The sequence below is a fragment of the Dama dama genome, chromosome 8 (genome assembly GCF_033118175.1).
Source record: "Dama dama isolate Ldn47 chromosome 8, ASM3311817v1, whole genome shotgun sequence".
NCBI lineage: Eukaryota > Metazoa > Chordata > Mammalia > Artiodactyla > Cervidae > Dama > Dama dama.
Genome location: NC_083688.1, coordinates 17922142 through 17949204, shown reverse-complemented (window position 1 = coordinate 17949204; position 27063 = coordinate 17922142). Strand labels below are relative to the sequence as shown.

The following is a 27063-nucleotide window of genomic DNA, read 5'->3' as shown; positions in this document are numbered from 1 at the left end:
GCGACCCCATGGACTGTAGCCCGCCAGGTTCCTCTGTCGGCGGGATTCTCCAGGCAAGAATACTGGAGTGGGTTGTCATTTCCTTCTCCAGGGGATCTTCTCAACACAGGGATCAAACCTGAGTCTCCTGCATTGTAGGCAGATGCTTTACCTACTGAGCCATCAGGGAAGCCCTAAATCTCTCCCAAACACTAAAGTTGTACCCTTCTTCCCCTGCTAAGGTTATTCATGGAGTTACTCTTGAGTGACGCTGAATCGCTTTATTATGGTGTTTAATTGGAGAGTAGCATTGACATGCATACACACAACCACGTGTAAAATAGATATCCAACGGGAACCTGCAGCATAGCACAGGAGCTCAGCTTGGTGCCCTGTGATGACCGAGGTGCGTGGAATGGGGTGGGGTGAGAGGTTCAAGAGCGAGAGAGTATATGTAGACATACAGCTGATCCATTTCTTTGTACAGTAGGAACTAACAAAACATTGTAGAGCAAGTATACCTCTAAAAAAAATAAAATAAAATAAAACTTTTAAAGGCCCTCACTCATAGTGACTGGAAGTTTTGCTAAGTCTAGGCTAGTTAGGGGTTGGAAATGAGGAAGAGATCCCACAAATGACAAATTCTTCACAGACATTACAATTGAATATAATTGGGTTGATTTTAAAAGAACAGTCTGAAAATGCCTGCAAAGGGGCTATATTATGTAAGGATGTCTAGCATGGTTCCTAGCACACCTCTAGCCTGTATCTTCCCTCCATCGCATTCTGTGTTCCAGCTCTGCAGAATGTCCTTTTGTTCCTCAAATATGTCGCCCTCCCACTCCCCTGCCCTAGGCTGTTGACCCCCTTCCTGGGAGGCTCTTGCCTTTGCCCACAGCCCTCACTGATTCATCTTGCTGCTGCTTCTCCTTTGGGTCTTGGCTGAAACTTCAGCATCCTCGGAACACTTCCTAACTTTCCTCTCAGACCCCAGCCTGGGTGAAGCATCCTTCTTCTCAACCACCCAATCACCCGAGCCCAGCCCCATCAGACCCCAGATCCTATCCTCATACCCACTTTTCCATAAGCCCCTGAGCTGGAGCCCCACCTGTCTTGTTCACTCCTGGATCCCTTGTGATCAATTTCCACAAGTTAGGTAATCAATAAATGGCATGTGAATAATTAAGTCTTTTAGTAAGTATATTATGCCACAATCATATGATGGAATAAAACACAGCAATTAATAATCACCCTTTAGAAAAACAATTTAACAATACAGAAGAATATTTGGAACACACACTGTTCCCTTTTAGAAACTCATTACAAAAGACAATGCACAGTGAGATCCAATTTCAGTTTTCTGAAACATATAATAAAAAGGAGATTTCAAAGATGTGTGCTTAGAATTTAAAATTATCTCTCTGGAGGATAGAGTCATAGGGCTTTATCTTTGAGCTTATCTAAGCATAGATTTCTTTGATAATCAAGAAAAATGATGAAAAAGTATATAAAATGTTATATGAAGTCCTGGGCTGTCACAGAAAAGAGAGTGAGAGTTGAACACAGTGACAGTGTCCAATGAGTCAGGTCATCCTAGGGAAAGGTTCTGGCTCACAGTGACCAGAATTGTTGCTAAGTACAGACTAGTTAGGAGCTGAAAATGAGGACAGGACTCTGAAAACAGCAAATTCTTCCTAGAAATTATAACTAAATATAATTGGGTCGATTGAAAAGAAGAGCAGTGGGAAAATGCCTACCGAAGAGGGCTATATTATGTAAGTGAAAGTCGCTCAGTTGTGTCCAACTCTTTGCGACCCCATGGAATATACAGTCCATGGAATTCTCCAGGCCAGGATACTGGAGTGGGTAGCCTCTCCCTTCTCCAAGGGATCTTCCCAACCCAGGGATCAAACCCAGGTTTCCCACATTGCAGGCGGATTCTTTACCAGCTGTGCCACAAAGGAAGCCCATATTTTGTAAGAAGAAGCTTAAGTATCTGTCTTCAGATGCCTGTTCTCAATATAATACATGAGAGCAGAACTAGATTGGGAAAACAGCTGAGGAAAAGTTTATTGAACCAAAGACAGAATTTGACCAGGTTGTGAACAAGCACTTTTACTTCCCCAGTTTTATGTGTTCAGTGTATTTCAGACCTGGGTCTCCCTATGAGCTCCACTGTAAGAGGCTGGTAGGAGTCAGAGTCTAGATCTGAACAGTTCAGAATCAGACCCGAGACTGTATCACATGGTATGTGATCCAAGTGAGACAAAAATTTCCCTCTAACCTCCTCCAATGGTTGGTTACAATCTAGAAAGGAGTACATTGAAGGAGATAAAATATGTTGCAGGAAAAAAATGAAAATTCCATTTATTCTTAAATTATTTGTTTTTTATTGGAAAGGATCGTTGTTGCTCTTAAGAACAACTGTATGGACATTCTGCTTCTGATGTGGGAAAGTAAGCTTTGAACAAGCAGAAAGGGAAAGTGTTAGTCACTCAGTCGAGTCTGACTCTTTGTGGTCCGATAGACTCTAGCCCGCCAGACTCCTCTATGGAATTCCCCAGGCAAGAATACTGAAGTGGGTAGCCACTCCCTTCTGCAGGGGATCTTCCCCACTGAGGGATCGAACCCAGGTCTCCTGCATTGGAGGCAGATTCTTTACCATCTGAGCCCAAACCCAAGGACAAACAGATTGGTACACAAATAACTGAATTCCAGACCAAAACACCCTAGCACTACTTCATGGTTCTGAAAAAGAACAAAAGCAGGCAGGTTGTGGAGAAGAGTCAAAATATAGTCAGCATGGGCTGAAGTTCAGGTTTAGGAAGCCCCACCTTGCAGGCATCCTTAACTGGGCCTGTGGCCCAGAGAGACCAAGACACTAGCATCAGGATTTCCCTGATGGTCTAGCGGTTAAGCATCCAGCTACCAATGCAGGGGACACAGGTTCAATCCCTGGTCCCAGAAGATCCTGCATGCCACGGAGAAACTAACCAACCTCATGAGCCACAACTACTGAACCTATGCTCTAGAACCCTGGAGCCACAACTCCCAAAGCCTGCACACTCTAGGCCCCAGAGCCACCGCAATGAGAAGCCCATGCACCATAACCAAGAGTAGCCCCCGACTGCCGCAACTAGAGAAAGCCCATGTGCAGCAAGGAAGATCCTGTGAAGCTAATTTAATTAATTAGCTAATTAATTAATTTCAAAGGAACAAGGGGAAGGAGTCCAGGACAGGCACCCCATGAGGAGTGAAAAGGGTTCTGGGAAAGAAGACAGCTAGAGAAGAGGGTCCCCAAGTTCTGTATCTGAACTCTGCCCATGTCTCTAGGTGACCCCTAAACCATACACTAATGGGTCACTGAAAGCCAAAGGTTGAGATTCAATTCCCTGCCTCACTGCTGCTATTACTGAGCTTGCAATAGGTCTAACCAGTAAGAGTCGCCTGGTTACATTAGTGAACACTGGTTAATCCATCTTGGCTACAGTTTCCTCCCACATGCAATGATACTGTTGCCACTGTTTCCAGCCGTTTATTCATTCATGAACTCAACATGGCTCACAGGTACTCCAGGGATACAAAGAAGTTCAGCATCACTGCCTTGAGGAAGTTGGGAGTCCCAGGAGAAAAAGCAGAGCTGCACCCAAGCAGCTGTCACACAAGCTGGAACTTGACCAGAGAAGGAGCTTGGTGCAGCAGAGAGAACACAGACTCCAGAACCAGACAAAGCTGGGCTTGAAATCTGGATCCACCAAGACTTAGAACCTCAGAATCCACCTTGTACAGCGGTTGTGGGGAGTACATAGTGGCCTTTATATTAATCACTTACTGTATACTAGGCACTTCCTATGCACTGTATAGGGCTTTCCCTGGTGGCTCAGACAATAAAGAATCCACCTGCTATGCAGAAGACCTGGGTTCGATCCCTGGGTCAGGAAGATCCCCTGGAGAAGGGAATGGTTACCCACACCAGTGTTCTTGTCTGGAGAATCCCATGGACAGAGCAGCCTGGAGGGCTACAGTCCACGGGGTCACAAAAGGTCAGACACAATTGAGCGACTAGCGCTTTCACATGCACTGTGTACTAATGTAGTTCTTGTAACAACTCACTGTGTAAGTGAAAGTGGCTCAGTTGCGTCCAACTCTTTGCGACCCCCATGGACTATACAGTTCAAGGAATTCTCTAGGCCAGGATACTGGAGTGAGTAGCCTTTTCCCTCTCCAGGGGATCTTCCCAACCCAGGGATCGAACCCAGGTCTCCTGCATTGCAGGTGGATTCTTTACCAACTGAGCCACAAGGGAAGTCCATAACAACTCATTGGGTAGATATCATTAATACCGCCACCCTTACTCTGGAGATGCAAAAAATGAGGCGCAGGGCAATTTTTTATTGGAGTGTAATTGCTTTACAACGTTGTGTTAGTTTCTGCCTACAACAATGGGAGTCAACTATATGTACACATATAATCCTTTCCCTCTTGAGCCTCCCACCCACCTCCCACCCTTACCATCCCATCACGGAGGTCATCACAGCACCAAGCTGAGCCACGTACTCTACATCAGCTTCCCAACAGCCATCTGCCTTACACATGGCAGTGTATATATGTCATCTGCAGTGACATGAATGAACCTAGAGACTGTCATACTGAGGGAAGTGAGTCAGAAAGAGAAAAACAAATATATACTAGTGTACATATGTGAAATCTAGAAAAATGGTACTGATGAAACTATTTGCAGAGGGAGGCATAGGGAATTTCAGTTTACTTGCCCAAAGTCACTAAGTGCTAAAGTGATCAAACAGATTAAAACTCAAGCGAAAAAAATAAAATAAAACTCAAGCGGCAAGGCTGCTTGGCCCCGCTACTGTGTTTTGTTGAAGAACAACTTCAAGTGCCAACACAGTGCTTTAACACGCAGTAGGCACTCCACAAGTGGCAGACACCATCACGAGTGTTATTGTTACTGATGATGTCACGTGATCACAATGGAGACACGAGAGAGAAAGAACTGAAGTTCAAGGTGTTTGCCTGCAATAATGGTAAATAATCTTCATGTGCTTGACTGGACACACACCTTAAGAAATCAGAATTAGTGGTGACCTCTCTAGGTATATCCTTGATCTTTTTCAAAAGAAAAGCACCAGGTTATCATTATTTATCTCCTCATTCACTCATCGCACTGTCACTTTCAACCCCCATCTGCCAGCACTAAACCAAGTATCGCGATGGTTCCCAAAGGGAAGTATTAAGAGAAATAAAGGTGAGGGACAGGCTCCACCACTCACTAAAGTGAGTGCAGCTGGGAGATGCAAGCAAGCAACAGTCTTTGCAGTGTTTTGGGACAATCTCAGAGAAACTGTGTCATGTGGGAAAAAGAGAACAAAAAAGAAATATGAACTTAACCCTAAATCAAAAATTAATCAGCATGCACCAAACATAGAAATAACATTTTTACTCACACTTAATAAGTCTTAATACCCTGCTTTGCTTCCAAAAGATGAAACCATATACCACTTGGAACTCCAAGGATCTCAGCTGTTATAATTCCCCAGTGAAGTGGTGATTTAGGGATAATGCCAGATTTTAAAAGAATAAGAGCAGTATTTTATTTGGGGCTTTTATGAGGACATGTTGCATGTTTCTTAAATAAATACATGCAGTTTCATATGATCCTAAGAGAGTACTTTCACCAAAGCATACATGCCAGGATCATGGGGAAAACAACCAAATCCCAGGACTATTAATATATAAGTTCTAAATCCTGATGGGGTAACATGCCCAGTTTCTGAACAATACACATTATCTCAAAGATAAATTTTATGACATGTGTGGCTATTGCCTATAAATCAGTTTAAGATGAAAGGCATTACCCTGATATTTGAGTTGGACAAAAGGATTTATATGGCTAGATGCCTCAAAGCTATAAAATGTAAATGTAGAAAAACAAAAATAGTTTGGATAAACCCTTGGAGGGTGTTGCAGTGGGGTTTAACCTACAGGGGCTTTTGGGCTGACATAGGTTTTAGACTCAAGCTTTCCTTAGAGTCGCTTAGAGGTTATGAAACTTCTCGGTATAAACAGCACTTGAAACAACAAAATGGATTTATTGACTGAGCAAGGGGTTCTTAAACTGATATATTCGAATCAAAAACTTAGGAGTAGGGACCTTTAAAGGTAATAGTGAGCCCTTTTACAACAAGGAAGCATGGCTGGAAGAGATAAAAATGAAATGACTCCCCCAAGGTGATATGACTACATTCCCACCACCCCCACCATCATTATCACCATCATCAGACATTCATTCAGCACTTACTGTGTGCCAAGCACAGTGCTAAGGGCTTTGGGGCTTTTTCTATTCTTCAACTGGTAAAGGATTTACAAGTATCATTCTCCTTTCCTAAATGAGGAAAATGAGCCCAAAAATCTATAAAAGAAGTGGGTCCAGACTTCAAACCCAAGCAGTGTGACCTGAAAAACCCACATTCATAACTACGCCACTTTCCCATTCCTCTTCAGGCCCAGATTCAGGTCCCCTGATTTCCATGCCACCAAAGGCACCAGCTGTCCACACTTGGCGATGGAGCTTCCGTGTTATATGATCTGCATATCTGTACAGATGGCCACATGAAAAGATGCTCAACATCTCAAATTTAAATGCAAATTAAAACTACAATGAATTTTGGACAAGTTTTGACAGAACGTTAGGTCTCGAAAGACTTGTGTAAGTCTACAATAAACCCGGTTTTAGGCATAGAGTAGACAAACAAGTGAGCTTCCCCTGGTGGCTCAGTGGGACAGAACCCACCTGCCAATGCAGTAGACTCTGGTTTGATCCCTGGGTCATGAAGATCCCCTGGAGAAGGACATGGCAACCCATGAACAGTTGTCCTGCCTGGAGAATCCATGGACAGAGGAACCTGGCGGGCTACAGTCCATGGGGTTGAAGAGTTGGGTAGGACTTAACTAAAACAAGAACAACCAGCAATCCCACTCCTGGGCATATATCCAGACAAAACTATAATTCAAAAAGATACCTCTATGTTCACTGCAGTACTACTTACAATAGCTAAGACATGGAAGTAACCTAAATGTGCATCGATATATAAATGGAAAAAGAAGATGTGGTACATATATACCATGGAATACTACTCCGCCATAAAAAAAAGAATGAAATAATGCCATTTGCAGCTGGCAACCCACTCCAGTATTCTTGCCTAGAGAATCCTGTGGATAGAGGAGTCTGGCGGGCTGCTGTCCATAGGGTCGCATAGAGTCAGACACTGCTGAAGTGACTTAGCATGCATGCATGCATTGGAGAAGGAAATGGCAACCCACTCCAGTATTCTTGCCTGGAGAATCCCAGGGACGGGGGAGCCTGGTGGGCTGCTGTCTATAGGATTGCACAGAGTCGGACACGACTGAAGTGACTTAGCAGCAGCAGCAGCAACCTGGGTGGACCTAGAGTTTATCATACTAAGTGAAGTAAGTCAGAAAGAGAAAAACGAATACCATGTGATATCACTTATATGCAGAATCTCCATGCTCCCAATGCAGAGGGCCTGGATTCGATGCCTAGTCAGGAAACCAGATGCTACACACTGCAACTAAGATGTGGTGGAGCCAAATAAATAAACAAATAATTTTTTAAATAAAATATGATACAAATGAACTTACCTATGAAACAAAAACAGACTCAGAGACATAGAGAACAGACATGTGTTTGCCAAGGGGAAGGGAGGGTAGGAAAGGGGTGGATTGGGAGTTTGGAGATAGCAGATACAAGCAACTGTACATAAAATGGATCAACAATGAGATCTTACTGCACAGCACAGGAAATTATATTCAATATCCTATGATAAATCATAATGGAAAGGAATATAAAAATAATGTGTGTATATACAGATATATAGGCTTCCCTGGTGGCTCAGCAATAAAGAATCCCCCTGCAATGCAGGAGATGTAAGAGACATGGGTTCAACCCCCTGGGTCGGAAAGATTGCCTAGAGGAGGACATGTCAAGCCACTCCAGTATTCTTGCCTGTGAAGTCCCATGGACAGAGGAGCCTGGTGGACTATGGTCCACAGGGCTGCAAAAAGTTAGACACCACTGAAGCAAATTAGCACGAAGCATATACATGTATTGGGATTCCCAAGTAGTTCAAACGGTAAAGAATCTGCCTGCAAAGCAGGAGACCTGGGTTCAATCCCTGGGTTGGGAAGATCCCTGGAGAAGGGCATGGCAACCCACTCCAGTATTCTTGCCTGGAGAATCCCATGGACAAAGGAGCCTGATGGGCTACAGTCAATGGGGTCACAAAGAGTTGGACATGACTGAGCAACCTTCACTTTCATATACATGTATAACTGATTCACTTTGCTGGACAGCAGAAAATAATACAACATTGTAAATCAGTTATACTTGGATAAAATTTTTTTAAAATGTTTAAAGATCTGCATGTCTTAAAAAAAAAAAAAAAAGATCTGCATGTCTGATAACGGATCCTACCTTGCATCCTAAAGGTGAGAGGACTGACATGTAAGTCCTCTTCCTGGTGGAAGTACTTGCCTTCATAATTGTAGTGCAAGAGGAGTTCATACAAATTCTACTTGCCTTAATCCTAGCCAAGGGCATCACACCAGGAAATACCTTTGCAGTAAAGAACTGAACTGAATGTCGTTTAAATACATTGGATGAAATATTTCCTCAAAGTAGTCATGAAGCCCCATATTCTCACGTCATCTCTGATTAGCATCTGTCTTCCCTAACAGGTGGATGCCAGGAAGGTCCTCAGGTTCTAGGAGGCACGCCAGCAAGATGCAAACGGTCACACAGGCAGGACTGACAAATGTGCTTCACTACTGAATGTTCTCATCACTACTCATTTCTTTTTATTCTTTATTCTACTTCAAATTCCCAGGGGAAAATAATTTTAAAGGAGATGCGGAAGCAAAGATGATGGCTAGGCAGTAATATACAGATTGTACTTATTTGTGTATTAAATATGCTCACATATTTAAACATACATATTTAAACACCAATAGGCAGTGATGATAAGTATCTATAATTAAACCTCCTCAGATTTAAGATGCATTTATTTCAAAAGTTAAGGGCCTCAAAGTAGTAAACCAAACATAAAGACAAAACTGATGTGAAGAGTATATTCAGAGGCAATAAAATCAGCTCCAAATTATTTATCTTTGTTATTGCTCAATAAGTCAAACTAGTCAATTCTAAAGGAAATCAGTCCTGAATATTCACTGGAAGGACTGATGCTGAAACTGAAGCTCCAATCCTTTGGCCACCCGATGGGAAGAACAGACTCATTGGAAAAGACCCTGATGCTGGGAAAGATTGAAGGCAGGAGGAGAAGGGGAAGACGATGAGATGATGATGGAAGAAGATGAAATGGTTGGATGACATCACTGACTCTATGCACATGAGTTTGAGCAAGCTTCGGGAATTGGTGATGGAAAGGGAGGCCTGGTGTGCTGCAGTCTGTGGGGCCGCAAAGAGTTGGACACAAATGAGCTACTGAACTGAACATAAGAAAGCACTCATGACAAATTTACTTTTGTTTCTTATCACCCCTACTTGAACCAGAATCTGAAACTGCACTTTTCAAATAGGGACCTAATGAATATTAAGTTGAAATTAAAAAAAAAAAAAGAGGCAGGGCTCGTTGATGGAAGCATAAAAATATAAGAATAGGAGAAGAGCAGATACCTTCTGGAAGGTGAGCCCATGTGATAATTACAGCACAAGCTGTCTCTCAGGTCTCCACAACCTTGAACTTTTGGAGAGAGGTTAAAAAGAAGACAAAAGTCAAAGTGATGAGTATCCAGGAAGTAATTCAACCTCTAAGGACTCAGTCCAGATCAGATGGAAAAGGATCCTTGAAGGAAATAGGACGGAGATGAAAACAACAGAGAAGAGCAAGGATGTGACGGAGCAGTGTTGAAAGTACTATCCAGAGGGAAAGCCAGGGCTAATAGCCTTCTGGAAGGGGCAGGACTGTCATAAAAGGATTTCACTGTACTTAACAAAAAAAGGGGTGGGGGGGGAATTCTAGTTTTTTCCCATGCTTAAGAATTTTTAGCAGGGACTTTTAGAAGTTTGAAAACCCAACAAACTTTGAATTTATTTGACTCATGACTTGGTCAAATAAAGACCATATTTTAAAATAAACCATATTTTATTTATTTTAAAGACTGTATTTTAAAATAAAGATCATAGTTTAAAATAAAGACCATATTTTAAAATAAACAAAATAAAATTCACTTTAAAGAATATATTCAGAGATGGTATAGGCCAAGGGTTAAGAATGCTAGTGCCAAGTTGCCTGGGTTTAAATTTCTAGTTGTATTATCTCAGGCAAGTTATTCACCCTCTTGTGTTTCAGCTTCTCAATCTGTTCAGTGGAAACATCGATAGTATTTCCTTCACAGGATTATTGTGAGGATCAAATAAGTTATTAAATGTAGTGAGTGATAGTTAAACGTTGACTTTTTAATGCTTTTTTTTTAATTGTAGTGGTAAAAGTCACATAATATAAAGCATGCTATTTTAACCATATTTAACTGTACAATTAGAACCGAACATGGAACAATGGACTGGTTCAAAATTGAAAAAGGAGTACATCAAGGCTGTATATTGTCACCCTACATATATGACCTATATGCAAAGTACATCATGTGAAATGCCAGGCTGAATAAATCACAAGCTGGAATCAAGATTGCCGGCAGAATTAACAACCTCAGATACACCGATGATATCACCCTAATGGCAGAAAGCAAAGAGGAACTAAAGAGCCTCTTGATGCACGTGAAAGAGGAGAGTGAAAAAGCTGGCTTAAAACTCAACAGTCAAAAAACTAAGATCATGGGGTCTGATCCCATTACTTCATGACAAATAGATGTAGGAAAAATGGAAACAGGGACAGACTTCTTTTTCTTGGGGTTCCAAAACCACTGTGGATGGTGACTGCAGGCATGAAATTAAAAGACACTGTTCCTAGGAAGAAAAGGTATGACAAACCTAGAGAGCATATTAAAAAGCAGAGACATTACTTTGCCAACAAAGGTCTATAGAGTTGAAGCTATGGTTTTTCTAGTAGTCATATATGGATGCGAGAGCTGTACCATAAAGAAGACTGAGGACTGAAGAACTGATGCTTTTGAACTGTGGTGTTGGAAAAGACTCTTGAGAGTGCCTTGGACTGCAAGGAGATCCAACCAGTCAATCTGGGAGGAAATCAACCCTGAATATTCATTGGAAGAGCTGACGCTGAAACTGAAGCTCCAGTATTTTGGCCAACTGATGAGAAGAGCCAACTCATTGGAAAGGACTCTGATGCTGGGAAAGATTGAGGGAAGGAGGAGAAAGGGGTGACAGAGAATGAGATGGCTGGATGTCATCACCCATCAATGGACATGTGTTTGAGCAAACTCCAGGAGACAGTGAAGGACAGGGAAGTCTGGCATATGCAGTCCAAGGGGTTGCAGAGAGCTGGACACAACTTAGGGACCGAACAACAAACTGCACAGATCCGTGGCACTGAGTTCATTCACATTATCGTACAACTTTCATCCTCATCCGTCTCCAAATGCTTTACCTTCCTAGACTGAAACTCTGAATTTCCCTGCCTTCCCCTGCATCTACCAAAGTACTTTCTGACTCTCTGAATTTGACAATTCTCGGTACTTTGTATAAGTGGAACCAAACAGTATTTCTATCTAATGTATACTGGAATGAATTTTTAAGGTTAATTTAATATATGTCCTACAAATAGATTGTACCTTCTTTTTTTGCCCTGTGCTATATAGTATGTTCTTATTAGTTATCCACTTTATACCTAACAGTATATATATACACACACACATATATATATGTCAATCCCAATTTCCCAATTCAATAGTTAGGACATGGAAGCAATTTGCTGACTTTTATCATTAATTTATCTAACAAATATTTATTAACTTCCTACTAGCATAAAAAAAAAGGCACTAAAACCTCTGTGATAGGATACTGGGAGTTGGTAAAAGAGCAATGAATAAAACCCACTTCCCACCCACAAAGAATATCACAGGCAAGCAAGGCAGACAGAACCAACACATATACCCAAAGAAGCAAGTTAAAACAGGGCAGATAGCAAATAATACTAGAAAATAATTACTAATCTTCTTTGGCATGGTATCGTAGCTATCAAGGAGAATGTTCTTATTCTCAGAAAACACAAACTCATTTATTTGGGGATAAAGTGTGATGATGCCTATAATTTACTTTCAAATTACTTTGCAAAAACAACAAACTAGATACATAAATGCATATATACAACGCTAACATGCCAAAATGTTAATCACTGGGGAGAAAAAAAGCTGGCAGTCAAGGGTCAAGTGCTGGCTCCAAACTTCAGAACATTGTGTGGACTTGAAACTCTTTCAAACTTGTTCTCACAACGTGACTGATAGGAGAAAACTCTTGCAGACACAGGCTGTTTTTTAAGCGCAAAGTGCTCTATAAATAATTCCTACAACAACCACCATGGAACAGGTCCATGGGAGGGGCTGCTTTTAAAGCGCCAGCTGCTGAGAGGCTTCAAAACATGGCAATAAATCCTTCTGATCTATAACTGATGCCCCTTTCCCTGGTCAGTCTTTACTGAAGGTAAACCTGTGGATGAAAGTCTTCATACAAAACCTTGCTGGGAAATTCATCTGAATCATTTCAATTCACTTCTTCTCTAGACTTTATCAAGACAGAGTGAAGGAATTGATGGGCTAATGGATAAAGGAGAAGGGCCCTAGACAAGCCTATCAACACCCAGGTTGAAATTACAGTCTATAGACCAAGGTCTCTGAGTAGAAACATGGTCAGATGGCCCCACTCACTCCCAGACTCACAGCACCTGCCCAGCTGTCATCTCTCTCTCAACACGTCTAAAATAGAACACTTCCCTTCCATGATTTTTTTTCCTCCATGAATGGCATGACCAACAGTAAAGTAACAGAAGCCACAAACTTCCCCGTCACTCCTCCTCCACTTTCATATCCATCTATCCCCAGACCCTTCTGTTTTCCCTCAAAAGTTCCCCCAAATCATCAGCATCTCTCCTTTTCAGATTCCACCTTCCCTTCTTAACAGGCAACATGGATTTCCCAAACTTCCACAAGTCTTTTATTTCCACACTTGTTTCTTTCCAACCCACACTCCATACTGGTATAAAAGGAAAATTACAAATTCCTGTTTACATTTTTCAATGGTTTAATAGTAATCATTATTAGGAAAACAGTCATGATACAGTGCCTAATACTTACTGAGCACTTAGCCAGGCACTGTGTGCTAATAAGCACCTTGTCTAAGCATCTTCTCATTTCATCCTCATGGATCCTAAGAAGTGAGGGTTATCACTGTATCAATTTTACAGTTTTCTCTGAGACACAGAGAAGTATGAACTCTTACTTGCCCAGGGATAGAACTGGTTAGCAACAGGCAGACAGGCTTCAGACCTAAGGCTCTGCTCTCTCCCCTCTGGGTTGAACATGACAGGCCCCACTCATGCCCACAAAGTCCTAAAGCCCTGAGGACTCAGCCCTTGTCACCCACTTTCTTCCCTTTTCCTTTTGCTCCTTGGGGATGCCCTCAACTTTGCCCTCCGGCTCCTCACTCAGTATCCACACGTGGGCATCTCTCCTGGGTCCCCAAAGCTAAACAGGTCCTCCTCGTGCGTCCTAAAGGCACACATTCTGGCTTGTAATTAGGGACTTATTTGTGTCCACATTGCGGGAGGGGCCATCTCAGCTTTGCTGACCCTAAAGCCCGGCGCCCAGTCCAGTGCCTGGTATTAGGACTTGCTCAACAAACCTTTATCAACTAGAGAAATGGCGCAAAAGTGAACACAGAATCCCTGGGCTGCGGCTCAAGGGTCTGGCTTTACTATCAGTGTGAAGTGAAGTGAAGTCGCTCAGTCGTGTCTGACTCTTTGTGACCCCATGGACTGTAGCCTACCAGGCTCCTCCATGGGATTTTCCAGGCAAGAGTACTGGGGTGGGTTGCCATTTCCTTCTCCATACTATCAGTGTGACCTTGTGCAAATCACCACCTCTCAGAGCCTCCGGGGTCCAATCTGAACCTTCTGGCGGCAAAACTATGATAATAAAGCACTGTGGAGTTTTCAAATACCTTTCCCCAAAATCCCATTTGATCCCAAGATGGCCCTATGAAGGAAGCAGGGTTCTTGTGGCTCACAGTCACTTAAGAAAGAAAAAGGAGGATCGATCGGGTTGGGGAGTAAAACTAGTGACTGGCCAGCAGTCAATCAGCCTTTGACCCTGAAACCTTCCCTTGACTCTAAGCCCAGCCTACAACCAGGGTTTGGGGTGTGGCAACGCTTTGAGAAACTGCCCAGCGCTCTGTACATGAGTGACCACTGGTGCTGACTCAGTCATCCTCCTCTCCAGTTTTCCCATTTGCTTAAGGCACTCGAGAGAAGAGTGGAGACCATCCAGCACATGTAACTAACACCATTGTCATGGTAACCATGTCTATCATAAGCACGCACAGCTGGGGGATAACCAGGAGGACCACAGCCACCCGCTTCTGTCCCTGCCCAGGGGAGCAGAAGCCAGGACAAAGAATCCACTTCCCGAGTCGCTGTTTGGGCTTCAGAATATGAAAGCGTAAAGCGTACGAGGCAGCACCGATCATGGGTACAGCTCCTGGCCACCCTGAGCCCTGGGGTTACCTGGGAGTTAGTGGTCTTTTATCAACATCCATCCGTACCACTGTCCCAGTCCAGCCTCTAAGCCAGGAGGTAATTCAGGTTAATGAGTACAAAGATGTTTCCTTATTCACGAGGATTCAACATGTAATCTCTGCAAAGGATGTCAGTTGACTCTATGTAATTGTCAGTGGCCCTTCTGTGCATAAGGAGCTTACATGCTGGTTTTAGGGGGGAAAACACCTTTAATATCATGTTTATTCTTATCATATTAAAGGTTTAAAGTAATTCCTTCCATAACATCTCTCCAAGCAGAAACGGAAACAAAACTTCCTCCAAGTGCAAAATTGTTTCTTAACACCAGCTCCATAACTAGGACTATCTGTCTGCTTCTTCAGGTGAAACTGAAACAGTATGACTATTTATTTTTTAATAAAAATTGCCTTAAATATGTGACTTTCCAGGAGACTATACATGTCCAAGATGTCATAAAGTGGATTAAAGATAAAAACAGGTGAACTTTATGGTGAAAATTTTTTAATGTAAATTGGTATCAAAAACCTAATGCATAATTTGAAAAATAGAACTCTTATCAAGTGAAATTTGATTCCATTTTATTACATTTTATTACAAGTTGTTCATTTTCAATGTGTAAATGAAAACTGCAAAAATTTTGAGATTATGTCTAATATTCAGACATAATTTCCAAGCTATTTTAGCACAGAGCTTTAAAAAAAAGGGGGCCATCTTATATCTTATTTTATAAATGGGACAAAGTAGGAAGTTCTCTTGAGTAGAGTTTTTCAGAAAATTGAAGTACAAAGGTTATCAAATTAATAGAGGATTTAAAATGGAAAACAAAAGTTATTCCTGTAATGATACTGATACTGACCTTCCAGACACTGGCAGGTGAATCCACTGAGATTGGAAATGCATGTTGCTCCATTTCTACATGGATCTAGCATACAGTAGTCAATCTTGGACTGGCAGAGCTCTCCAGTATAACCTGAAGAAAACAAGATAGACATGTATAAAATACTTTGTCCCCAAACCAGGACATCCCACAAGTTGATGGAGTTAACTGGTACCTACCCAACCAAGGCAGCAACCTTACACTAGTCTCCCAGGCACTTCTTGGTCTAATTGGGTTTTGCAACAAAAAACAGAGTGGTTTATTTTTTATTTAAGAATAATTGCTTTCCATTTTTGTATTAGTTTCTGCCGTATGACACTGTGAATCAGCTATGTATACATCCCTCCCTCTTGGATCTCACTCCCACCTCTCCCATCCCACCCATCTAGGTCATCACTGAGCTGAGCTCCCTGTGCTATAAAGCAGGTTTCCTCTATTCCACTATTTTACACATGCTGGTGTATATATGTCAGTCCTAATCTCCCAATTCATCCCACCCTTCCCATCCCCTCATGTCCAAATGTCCATTCTCTATGCCTCCATCTCTCAGAAACATAGTTCAAAAGTCATTTGCTTTACAAAACTCTTTATTGCAAAGACTTTTTTTCACCGTTAGCTCTGCATTTTATTTTGAAATATTAGAATCTTCAGAAGCTGAGACTGAACACCCTGTCCCTTTCTTCTGACCTAAGGAAAAACAGGCTCTATAATGTCTTTTTTTATGACTTTTTAGAACTTTATTTTTTAATTTTTAACTAGAGCATAATCGCTTTACAATGTTGTGTTGGTTTCTGCCATACATCAACATGAATCAGCCATAGGCATACATATGTCCCCTCCCTCTTGAATCTCCCTCCCACCTCTCTCCCCATCCCACCCCTCTAGGTCGTTACCAAGCCCTGGTGTAAGTTCCTGGAGTCACACCGCAAATTCCCATTGGCTGTCTATTTCACATATGATAGTGGGTATGTTTCCATGCTACTTTCTCCATACATCCCACCCTCTCCTTCCCACCCCCTCTTGCTTGACCACTGAGATGACACCCACTTTCCCATGGTCATCTCACTACGTATTTTTTTTTCCATTTATTTTTATTAGTTGGAGGCTAATTACTTTACAATATTGTAGTGGTTTGTGTTATACATTGACATGAATCAGCCATGGATTTACATGTATTCCCCATCCTGATCCCCCCTCCCACCTCCCTCTCCACCTGATTCCTCTGGGTCTTCCCAGTGCACCAGGCCCGAGCACTTGTCCCATGCATCCAGCCTGAGCTGGTGATCTGTTTCACCCTAGATAATATACATGTTTCGATGCTGTTCTCTCAAAAAATTTTAAAAGCACCATTAGGAAGATTGCTAGGTAGGTATTAAATTTTTTTAATTTGTAATATTTTACTGCTAGAAGACCATCAGTGTTTGATTCAACCCCTAGCCCTTCATTTTAAAGCTAAGGAGGTTGAGACACATAATTTTAATCACAGGTCTATATTCATCTTAATTCTAATTTGAAGCACAAACCCAACTCAGTAAATTTTTCTGTAAAGCAATGGTGATTTTGTCAGATAAGAACATAACCACATATGTGGTGAGAAAATAAGGACCTGAATCTACTTGAATACCCATGCAGCCAAGAAGCCTTAAATAAATTCCAAATATTTTGTTAACTTTGAAAACAAAGCCCTCCCGAAAGGCAAGTTTAAGAAATAATATGCAATTACGTTTTTTAGCTTAAAGTAGAAAATGATTATGAAAGAAAATTTTGAAAATGCAAAATTTAAAATAGAAAAAGAAAAAAGTTACCCTCAGTCATATTATTTGAGTGACATAATCATTAATACTTTGGAGAGATTCCTATCAGAAATATTTATGCACAGATATTTCCTACTAAATTATAATCATACTGTAACATTTTGATCTTTCCAGGATGTACATAAAGTACATAAAAACTTGTCTTTCTGAATTATTAGTTTTGAAGGAGTGTCATTAGCACCATATTTGAGATTTGCAAAAATAAATCAATGAGGTTAGGAGAGAGATGATTTGCCTGAGCTTCAATGATCTGCCAAACTAGTCTAAATTACAGACTGTGAACGTGGAGGCCCTTGCTTGCAATTCTACTCTTAATGTGTTTTAAAACAGTCTAGGGAGGACTTCCTTGGTGGTCCAGCATTTAAGACTTCGCCTTCTAATGCAAGAGTTTCTGGTTTGATCCTTGGTTGGGAAGCTAAGATTTCACATGCCTCTTGGCCAAAAAAAAAGTAACAGAAAAACAGGAGCAACGTTGTAACAAGTTCAATAAAGACTTTAAAAGTGGTCCACATTGATAACTGAATAGTCTAGGGGACTCTAGCTAATTCATGGGTATGGGAAAAATAAGATAATTATGTAAACTAAAAATCTAAACACCAGGACTGAAAGCCATTCCAGAATTCAGAAGAGAATATCTTATTCTAACAAATTTATGTTAATATATTTTCAAATAATAGGTCTAAATTCAGATTAACATTCTGTCCATTTAACTTCATCTAGTCTCCTCATATTTCCATATCATCCCTATGGGTATCTTAAAGAAAATTTTATTTCACCTATAAAGACTTCATTATACATCCTTAACTAAAAGTGATTTTCGCAAAGATCACTTTTAACGCCTTCCTTAATGAATATCTGGTCCCACTTAAAAATTTAATTAAACACTCTAAACTATATTAATAGCAACAATTTTTTTTAAGAACCACACTGTCTGATAACACACACATCCTCCCATACTTTTAATTTGTTCCTATCTAACTGATCTAATATTAAACCTATAAGCAAAGTGAATCTTCAGTACTATTAACTGCTCCAATATTGCAAGCAAGTTTAGTAAGATTTCAGTCTAAGAGAATAAACCACATTTGTGATGTGTTCAGGGATTGTCTGTAATGATCTGGGGGTCACACTGGCATTCTGTGGTAGAGATGCTGAAGCTCTGCACTGCCTGAGATGGTTCCAGAATAAGTTTTATCACTCAAATGCCAGTTGTCCCAGCCAGTGAGAAACACTGGTCAAGGATCAGTCACTGTATCATTGCTTTCTGTTTCAGAGCTTTAAAAGGATTATATTAAAGATATTTAAAATATGGGAAATATGGAACTATAAAGAAAAAGACCCTGTGTAACTAGCTAGACTACAGAGCATATAGATATTGGCATGTCTGAGTTCAGTATAATTGGAGATGAGAAACAGCAGTGGAGGACTGTGTGGCTGGGGATGAGACAGGTAGAGAGGTAGGGCTGGGGTCGTGGGATTATGGGATTATCAGCATCCTTAGCTGCAGGTGGCCAGCTGGTCAGCTCATGCTTGCCTACACGAGGCCAGGTATTACTGTTGGCCTCAAGGCAGTGGCGAGTTCAAAGTTCCAAGAGCACCACCCTTGACAGCACTGCTTTCACTGACCAACTGCAGTCAGCTCTGGGAGAGAAGAGGTGGAGGGCAAGGAACCATGAAGACCCTGAAGCTGACTCAAGGAGCTCTTTAAAAAAAAGCAAGTCGTTTCTTAGATCCTCAGAGAGCAGAGAGTGACATCTGGTCCCATCATCTCATGGCAAATAGATGGGGAAAAATGGAAACAGCGACAGACTTTATTTTCTTGGGCTCCAAAACCACTGCAGATAGTGACTGTAGCCATAAAATTAAAAGACACTTGCTCCTTGGAAGGAGAGCTATGACAAACCTAGACAGCATAGTAAAAAGCAGAGATATCACTTTGCTGACAAAGGTCTGAATAGTCAAGGCTATGGCTTTTCCAGTAGTCAGGTATGGATGTGAGAGTTGGATCATAAAGAAGGTCGAGAGCTGAAGAATTGATGGTTTAGAATTGTGGTGCTGGAGAAGACTTTTGAGAGTCTCTTGGACAGCAAGGAAATCAAACCAGCCAATCCTAAGGGAAATGGCTGAGTCCCTTCGCTGTTCCCCTGAAACCACCACAACATCGTTAATAAGTTAAACCCCAACACAAAATGTTTGGGGTGTTAAAAAATAAATAAATAAAATGCTTTAAAAAATCCTAAAGGAAATCGACTCTGAATATTCATTGGAAGGACTGATTCTGAAGCTGAAGCTCCAATATTTTGGCCACTTGATGTGAGGAACCAACTCATTGGAAAAGACCCTGATGCTGGGAAAGATTGAGGGCAGGAGCAGAAGGGGACGACAGAGGACAAGATGGTTAGATAGCATCACTGACTCAGTGAACAGGAATTTGAGGAAACTCCAGAATATAGTGAAGGACAGAGGAGCCTACTGTGCTGCAGTCCATACGGTTGCAAAGTTGGACACAACTTAGTGACTGAACAACAACAGAGAGTAGATTTGCCTGCAGTTGTCAGACAAACCACTGACCTTGAGCTACTTGTGATACTCTCAGCTGGATACCTAAGGCTCACAAAGCTCCCTTTCTGTGTCTTTTGTTGTTTAATTTATGTCGTAACCATGGAGTCAAAACTAAATAAGTGATCGGTAGGACTTCAAATGAAAAAAGACGATTCCATCATTAAAGCTTTGCCTGGGTTCTTCCTTCCATCCTGCTGCAAGCCAGTCTCTGTCTGGGGGAATGAAGTAATTATGCCAACCATGAGTAATGTTTCTTTATCTTACCAAGGCAGTGACAGACACCCAGAGGACCTTGTTAGTAGATGGTCAAGCCAGCGATGGAGTCAACCCAGTGGATGGAAGCAGTAGTAAGTGGTGGCCATTGGTATATGTCAGGGAGGATCTGTTCTAGCACACACAAACACACACACACACAAACACACACACACACACACACACACACGTGTATGTATCAATCTCATGTCCACTGAGTCAGTGATGCCATCCAACCATATCCTCTGTCATCCCCTTCTCCCCCTGCCCTCAATCTTTCCCAGCATCAGGGTCTTTTCCAGTGAGTCAACTCTTTATCAGGTGGCCAAAGTATTGGAGTCCTTCCAATAGAATGTTCAGGGTGGCTTCCCAAAAGCTTGGAATAAAACCCCAGCACTTTGCCCCATGGCTCAAAACCACACCATGCCCTGGCCTCTGCCCCCTCATCCTCCCATTCTCCCCACTGACCAAAGTGCTGCAGCCCCCCTGAGCCAAACTGGCCCAGCTCCTTTTCAGACTTCAGCATTGTTCTGGTGCTGTGGCTGCAGGACCACACAAGGATATCAGAGGGATACAGGATTCAAGACAATCAGTTATGACCCTATCCTAGAAAGAGATGGACGGTGCTAATGTTAAACCTCTGTGTAACAGAGAAACTACTGAGAAGAAAATTAGCAACTAGCTTTGGCAGGGAGGGGAGGGGAAGAGGTGAGCACGCAGTGGAATTTCACCTATAAAATCACGAGATAGGAGAGGTTAAAACTGAAATACATAAAGGCAAAGAGGACCTCATAGAATAACACATAAGTCACCTCTAGAACCAGTTAGGGAGATGAAAAAATGTTTTAGAGAAGCTTAAAAAATGTAAAATCCAACTAAACAGAAAGGAAGTTGGCTACAATCTTTGTGGGGGTTCCAAACAAAATCAGAACAATTAGGTCGAGATTGCTCTGGAACCCAAGGGTTGTGCAATCTGCTGAGAAATCAGGACCCATTTGGAGGGTCCAGCCCAGAGCTAACTGTAGTTGGAGACAGTAAAGAAAAGGATGGCCCCTGTGTGTTCATCACTGATAAGGGAAGAATTGCCCTGGATGCCCAGGTCTTGTAAGACATCCGAAAATCTCTCTCCTGGAAACAACCTTGGTTGTCTAAGCATCAAATCTAACTCATCTGGGTGAAGAATTGAAATCCACTAGAGATAATAAAGCTCCTCCCTCAGCAGGATGAGTCTCCTAACCCAGAAAGAGATGGAACCAAATAAACAGAGGAGGGTGTCATGACAGAGATCTGAGCCCTGTGACTGCCACTGGGTGTCTGGCTTAGGCTGATCTGAGCATGCTGGTGTGCAAAGAAGGTGTCACTCTGGAGAAAGTGTGGTGCATGAGAGCATCTATCAGTCTCAGGATTCTAATTAAAATGGATAGTTGAGTAACTGAATTTTTATTCTTTTGAAATTGAAAGACAGGGTGAAGGCAACGCACATGGAGAAGCTTGATGGGGCTTGAGAATCACTATGGCTTATAAGTTTAATTCTTGCAGGGAAAAAAAAACCACAAAAGATTATTTCAGATAGTCTTCCATGTGTGTAAGAGCCCATCTAAGACATCAGAAACCACAGCCCACCATCTCTTTGTTCCCTCTGACTCTGCACCCTTCTGTGACTGTTCTCTCCCACTAGTCAGATCTCCACTCAGAAATCATCTGCTCAGACCTTGTGTCTCTTGAAAGTGAAAGTGTGAGTCACTCAGTCATTTCTGACTCTGCAACCCCATGGACGGTAGCCCGCCAGGCTCCTCTGTCCATGGAATTCTCCAGGCAAAAATACTGGAGTGGGTTGCCATTTCCTTCTCCAGGGAATCTTCCCGACCCAGGAATTCAACCCAGGCCTACTGCATTGCAGGCAGATTCTTTCCTGCCTGAGCCACCAGGGAAGTTTCCTTATTCTTCACCTTAGTACTTAACTCTAAAGAACCCAGCTGCCAACGCAGGAGATGTAAGAAACACGGGTTCTATCCCTGTGTTGGGAAAATCCCCTGGAAGAGGGCATGGTAAACCACTCCAGTATTTTTGCCTTGAGAACCCCATGGACAGAGGAGCCTGGCAGGGTATGGTCCACAGGGTCATAAAGAGTCGGATACAACTGAAGTGACTTAGCATGCATGCAGTACTCGACAAAACACATATCTACCGGCTACCTCCCCATCTAAAAGGAGATGCCATGGCATGAAGGCTTCATCTCTGAAGCCACCTGTGGTCCTCCCAGGGTTCCTGCATGCTCCATTACATTAGATTTATCATTATCTGAAATGATATTACTTTTTGGTTCCCTCTTGAGACCATAAACTCCCTGAGAATCAGGACTTTGTCTTGTTAATTGCTGAATCCTTAGCACTTAAACACTTCCTGGCACAAATGAACCCATTTGCTTAAAGTTTTTGCCCTAATGCCTCCCTGGTAGCTCAGCTGGTAAAGAATCCGCCTACAGTGTGGGAGATCTGGGTTTGATCCCTTGGTTGGGAAGATCCCCCAGAGAAGAGAAAGGCTACCCACTCCAGTATTCTGGCCTGGAGAATTCCATGGACTATATAGTCCATGGAGTTGCAGAGTCAGACTCAACTGAGTGACTTTCACTTTCATTTGACCCTAACAACAGCTATATACCTTTCAAGTTAGATTTGGCTTCTCCCTAAGCAATCATACCCAGAACACCACAAGCATCATGTGCTAGTTATTCTTTTTCCCAACACCCATGAAAATGAACACATAGCTACTAAAATAAAAATTTATCTCAAAAATGTGTTATCAAAAATCACCTTGTGCTTTGCAATGCTCTGATTTCCAATCTGGGAATACATAGGATGCCCCTGCCCCAGGCAGACTGAGGTGGGTGGAGCTAGGCTGACTCTTTTGAACATTAGTCTCACTTCAACTAGCATTCAGCACCTTCAAACAGTTCTCTGAAATAAAGCATCAACAGACCTGAAACAGAACTCCTTTTTCCTGCCCAAACCCCTATCCAAGTTTAATTCCTTAGGGCTGTGGTTCTCTACCAGCTGACTCTCTCCCCTAGGGAACATTTGACAATGTCCAGAGGCATTGCTTATTGTCCCACCCCTGGGGATGCTCCAGCATCTACTAGGTAGAAGCCAGGGAATGCTGCTCAACACCATACAATACACACAACAGTTCCCTGCAACAAAGAATTGTCCAACCCCCAAATAATCCTAACGTCAGAATTGAGAAACCCCAGTTTAGGTCAATGAGACCTTAGCTCATCAGACTAAAAACCCTTGGTTTTATTCCAATGCCTCTTGTCTGCTCATAAGTAGACACTGACCCTTTACAAAACAGGGAAACAACACCTTTAGAACATTTTCACAAATCTGAATCCGTAGGAATATTTATAACTCCTAGCAAGTTAAAGGGGCTTCCCTTGTGGCTCAGCTGGTAAAGAATTCACCTCTAATGTGGGAGACCTGGGGTTTGATCCCTGGGTTGGGACAATCCCCTGGAGAAGGGAAAAGCTACCCACTCCAGAATTCCATGGACTGTATAGTCCATGGGGTCACAAAGAGTCAGACACAACTGAGTGACTTTCATTTCATTGAGCAAGTTAAAGACCACTTTAAAATAAATTATTCGACTATAAAAACTTTAACGTATTGAAGAATCTGTAATTGTGATTGTCGATTTGTAAGTAAAATAATTGCTTCAAAAACAGATGCTATCAGAAATGCTGATCTCTTAGGGAATCACAGGGGTTCTATTGCCTCTTTGGAGAATATTCTTGTATAACAAAAAAGATATAAGTGTTAAAGTTGTGCCTCAGGATACACATATAATAAGGATGACTTTCAAGGACATACGAGATGATTGAGAAAGCTCTAGACGGAGGCTTAGTGCTTTTAAAGCAGTCCAACCATTAGAAATGGTGTCAGATGAAATGCGGCACATGTGCCAGGGAGTGGGGCCGGCCAGATGGAGAAGATGCCCTGACACCCGGAAGGAAATGCATTGAACTGATTCATTCATTCAATGGATGTGTTACCAGATTATATCTCATCTAACACAGACTGGGAATAGTAAAGCTATGACAAACTTAGAAAGTGTGTTAAAAAGCAAAGACATCACTTTACTGACAAACATCCGTATAGTCAAGGCTATGGTCTTTCCAGTAGTCATATACAGATATGAGAGTTGAATGTGGATCATGAAGACAGAGCGCCAAAGAATTGATGCTTTTGAACTGTGGTGCTAGAGAGGGCTCTTGGAGAGACCCTTGGGCAGGAAGGAGATCAAACCAGTCAATCCTAAAGGAAGTCAACCTTGAATACTCATTGGAAGGACTGATGCTGAAGCTGAAGCTCCAATGCTTTGGCCACCTGATGCAAACACCTGACTCACTGGAAAAGACCCTGATGCTGGGGAACATTGAAGACAGAAGGAGAAGATGGGGACAGAGGATGAGATGGTTGGATGGCATTACCGATTCAATGGACATGAACTTGGGCAAACTCTGGGAGATGGTGAGGGACAGAAAAGCCTGGTGTGCTGCAGCCCATGGGGTCACAAAGAGTTGGACACAGCTTGGCGACTGAACAACAAAGCCTGTGAGTATTTAATTTTACACTATGGTGTAGTAAGTATAAATATAATTAAAATTTATCAGTGTATATGAAGAGAAAAATAGCTATGTTTCTTTGTGAACATCAGAATGGTTTGAAGATAACCACATCCTCATGGTGTCATTTGACTGACAGCAACATAACAAAAAATATATACCCCGCAGTATCCTCAAATCACTATGTACTGGCTGTGCTCTTCAAATGCAGGAAAACCTTCCAGAGTTTAACGGCAAATTACATGAAGTGTAAACAAAGCTGACTAAATGAGTCAGACAATTTAAAAAAAAAAAACAGGCAATTGACCAGTTGTTTTTCTAAACATTCTCCTTCTTTACAACAATGGTTTTTTGGTACCATTGTTATGATTTTTCTACTGAAATAAAGACTCTTGTGCGGTTGCTTTGACTCTGTGAGGTAGAATCTAATTGTTTCTTTGCAGAGCTCTCCTGAAAGCTTCCAAGGTAGGAATTGTGGTGAGAGCTATTTTTAACACTCCTGGTCTTTTAATAGCCTGGCCTCTGCAGTGAGATGAAGAGACTCGATTTGTACTGAAAGCCTGATGCCACCAACAGAGCCCACCAGCCTCAGCTCTCACCCTGGGGGGATCAGAGGAGCTGGTCAGGGCCTCAGCAGCCGCTGCAGAGATGAAGTGTCTAATATTAGCAAGCAATAAGTAGCAGGAATCTGTGTGCCATCAAGACATTCAATCTCAGAGGCCTCCGATATCAAAGTCGGAAGGCAGAAATTATTTAACAGAAAAAAAAAAAAAAACTAGTAAGATCTGCTGGCAGGGAAAAACAAACACATCTGAGCAAATGCAAACATGCTCGTAAAACCAAAGGCAAAGAAAGGAAGACATAGGAGGCCCATCTGCAAAAGATAATCAATAAAATAAAATGGGAATCTGTAATAGAAAGAAAAGCATGAAAGCAAGCAGACATTCAGCAGAACTAGAAAAATTTAACCTCACGGTTAGAAGAAAGAAGTAACCACATCTAATAAGCACAGAGACAAGAGGCACAGTGGGAAGGACAATGGTTTGGAGAGTCGGAGGTCAGGGTGGTGACGCCATGATCAGCTGAGCGAAAGCATCAGTGGGCTGACTTTGACCTTCATTCCCCTCCTGGGTGAAATAGGGATAACAATATCACACCTGGCTCCCAAGACAGTTGTGATGAATGAGATCAATCCCAAATAGCAGGAGCCATTTCTATCAAGTGCACCCTTGAATCCACAATAGCCTGCACCAAGCCGGGCACACTGTGGGTAGCTCAATATTTTTTAATGAATAAATAACTTAGGATTTTTATTTTGGCCAAACACTGTGCGGTATGTGGGATCCTTGTTCCTCAACCAGGGATCGAATCCATGCCCCCTGCATTGGAAGCACAGAGTCTTAACCACTGGACCACCAGGGAAGTCCCTGAATAATTTAGGGTTTTGACAGTGGTAAGCATTATGCCAACACTATTTGTTCTCTCAGTTTTTAACAGGCAGTGGAGAGCAGTCCCCAGACCAACAGCAGTAGCATCACCTGGGGGCTTACTCACCACAAATGCAAATTCACCAGCAGTACCCTAGACCCACAGAACACTCAGGGGATGGGACCCAGCAATATGAGTTTTAAGAAGCCCTCCAGGTGACTCTGAAGCAGGGTTGGTGCTAAAGTTTGAGAACCACTGATCTGGAAAACTAGAAGCAGCTTTTTTAATTTCAAATATTAATATTATTCATTAAGAGCTACACATCTGATGCAGATTACAAAGAAAAAAAGATCAGAAAGTGAAAGTTAAATATTATGACATCAAAAAGCCTTTACTGGCTGCATGTTGACACATGTTTTTTCTTTTCATGAGTGGGAGAACCCCTAGGCTCAATTACTATACCTGTCACTGCACTGTTTCCAAAGAAGCTTCCTTATTCTTGAAGAGCATGTGTTGGTGATTTTTGTCCCCAGTCCCACCCAAGCACAGAGCCAGAGATGCCAAGGGTACTCATTATAAAGTAATTAATGACTGCATAAGCACCATGCATTGCTGTTTTAAAATAATCTCTTTCATCCCATTTCCCTAGAGCCCAAATAAGAAATATTAATTGAAATATTAATATAGGCCAGACTGTAAATGACACCTCTGTCTCCTGATCTAGTGGTTACAAAGGGGGAGAGATTTCAAGAAAGATCTTTTCATTAAGTATGT

The 27063-nt window shown here is 42.0% G+C and overlaps 1 protein-coding gene across 1 annotated transcript in view; it reads right to left on the bottom strand.

The window, feature by feature from the left end:
* DNER (delta/notch like EGF repeat containing) overlaps window positions 1-27063 on the bottom strand; it is a 382981-nt gene that overhangs the window by 112581 nt on the left and 243337 nt on the right. The window contains exon 7 of the mRNA XM_061147964.1: window positions 15592-15705. Within this exon, the coding sequence (XP_061003947.1) occupies window positions 15592-15705 (114 nt within the window). The remainder of the gene's footprint in view (window positions 1-15591; window positions 15706-27063) is intronic.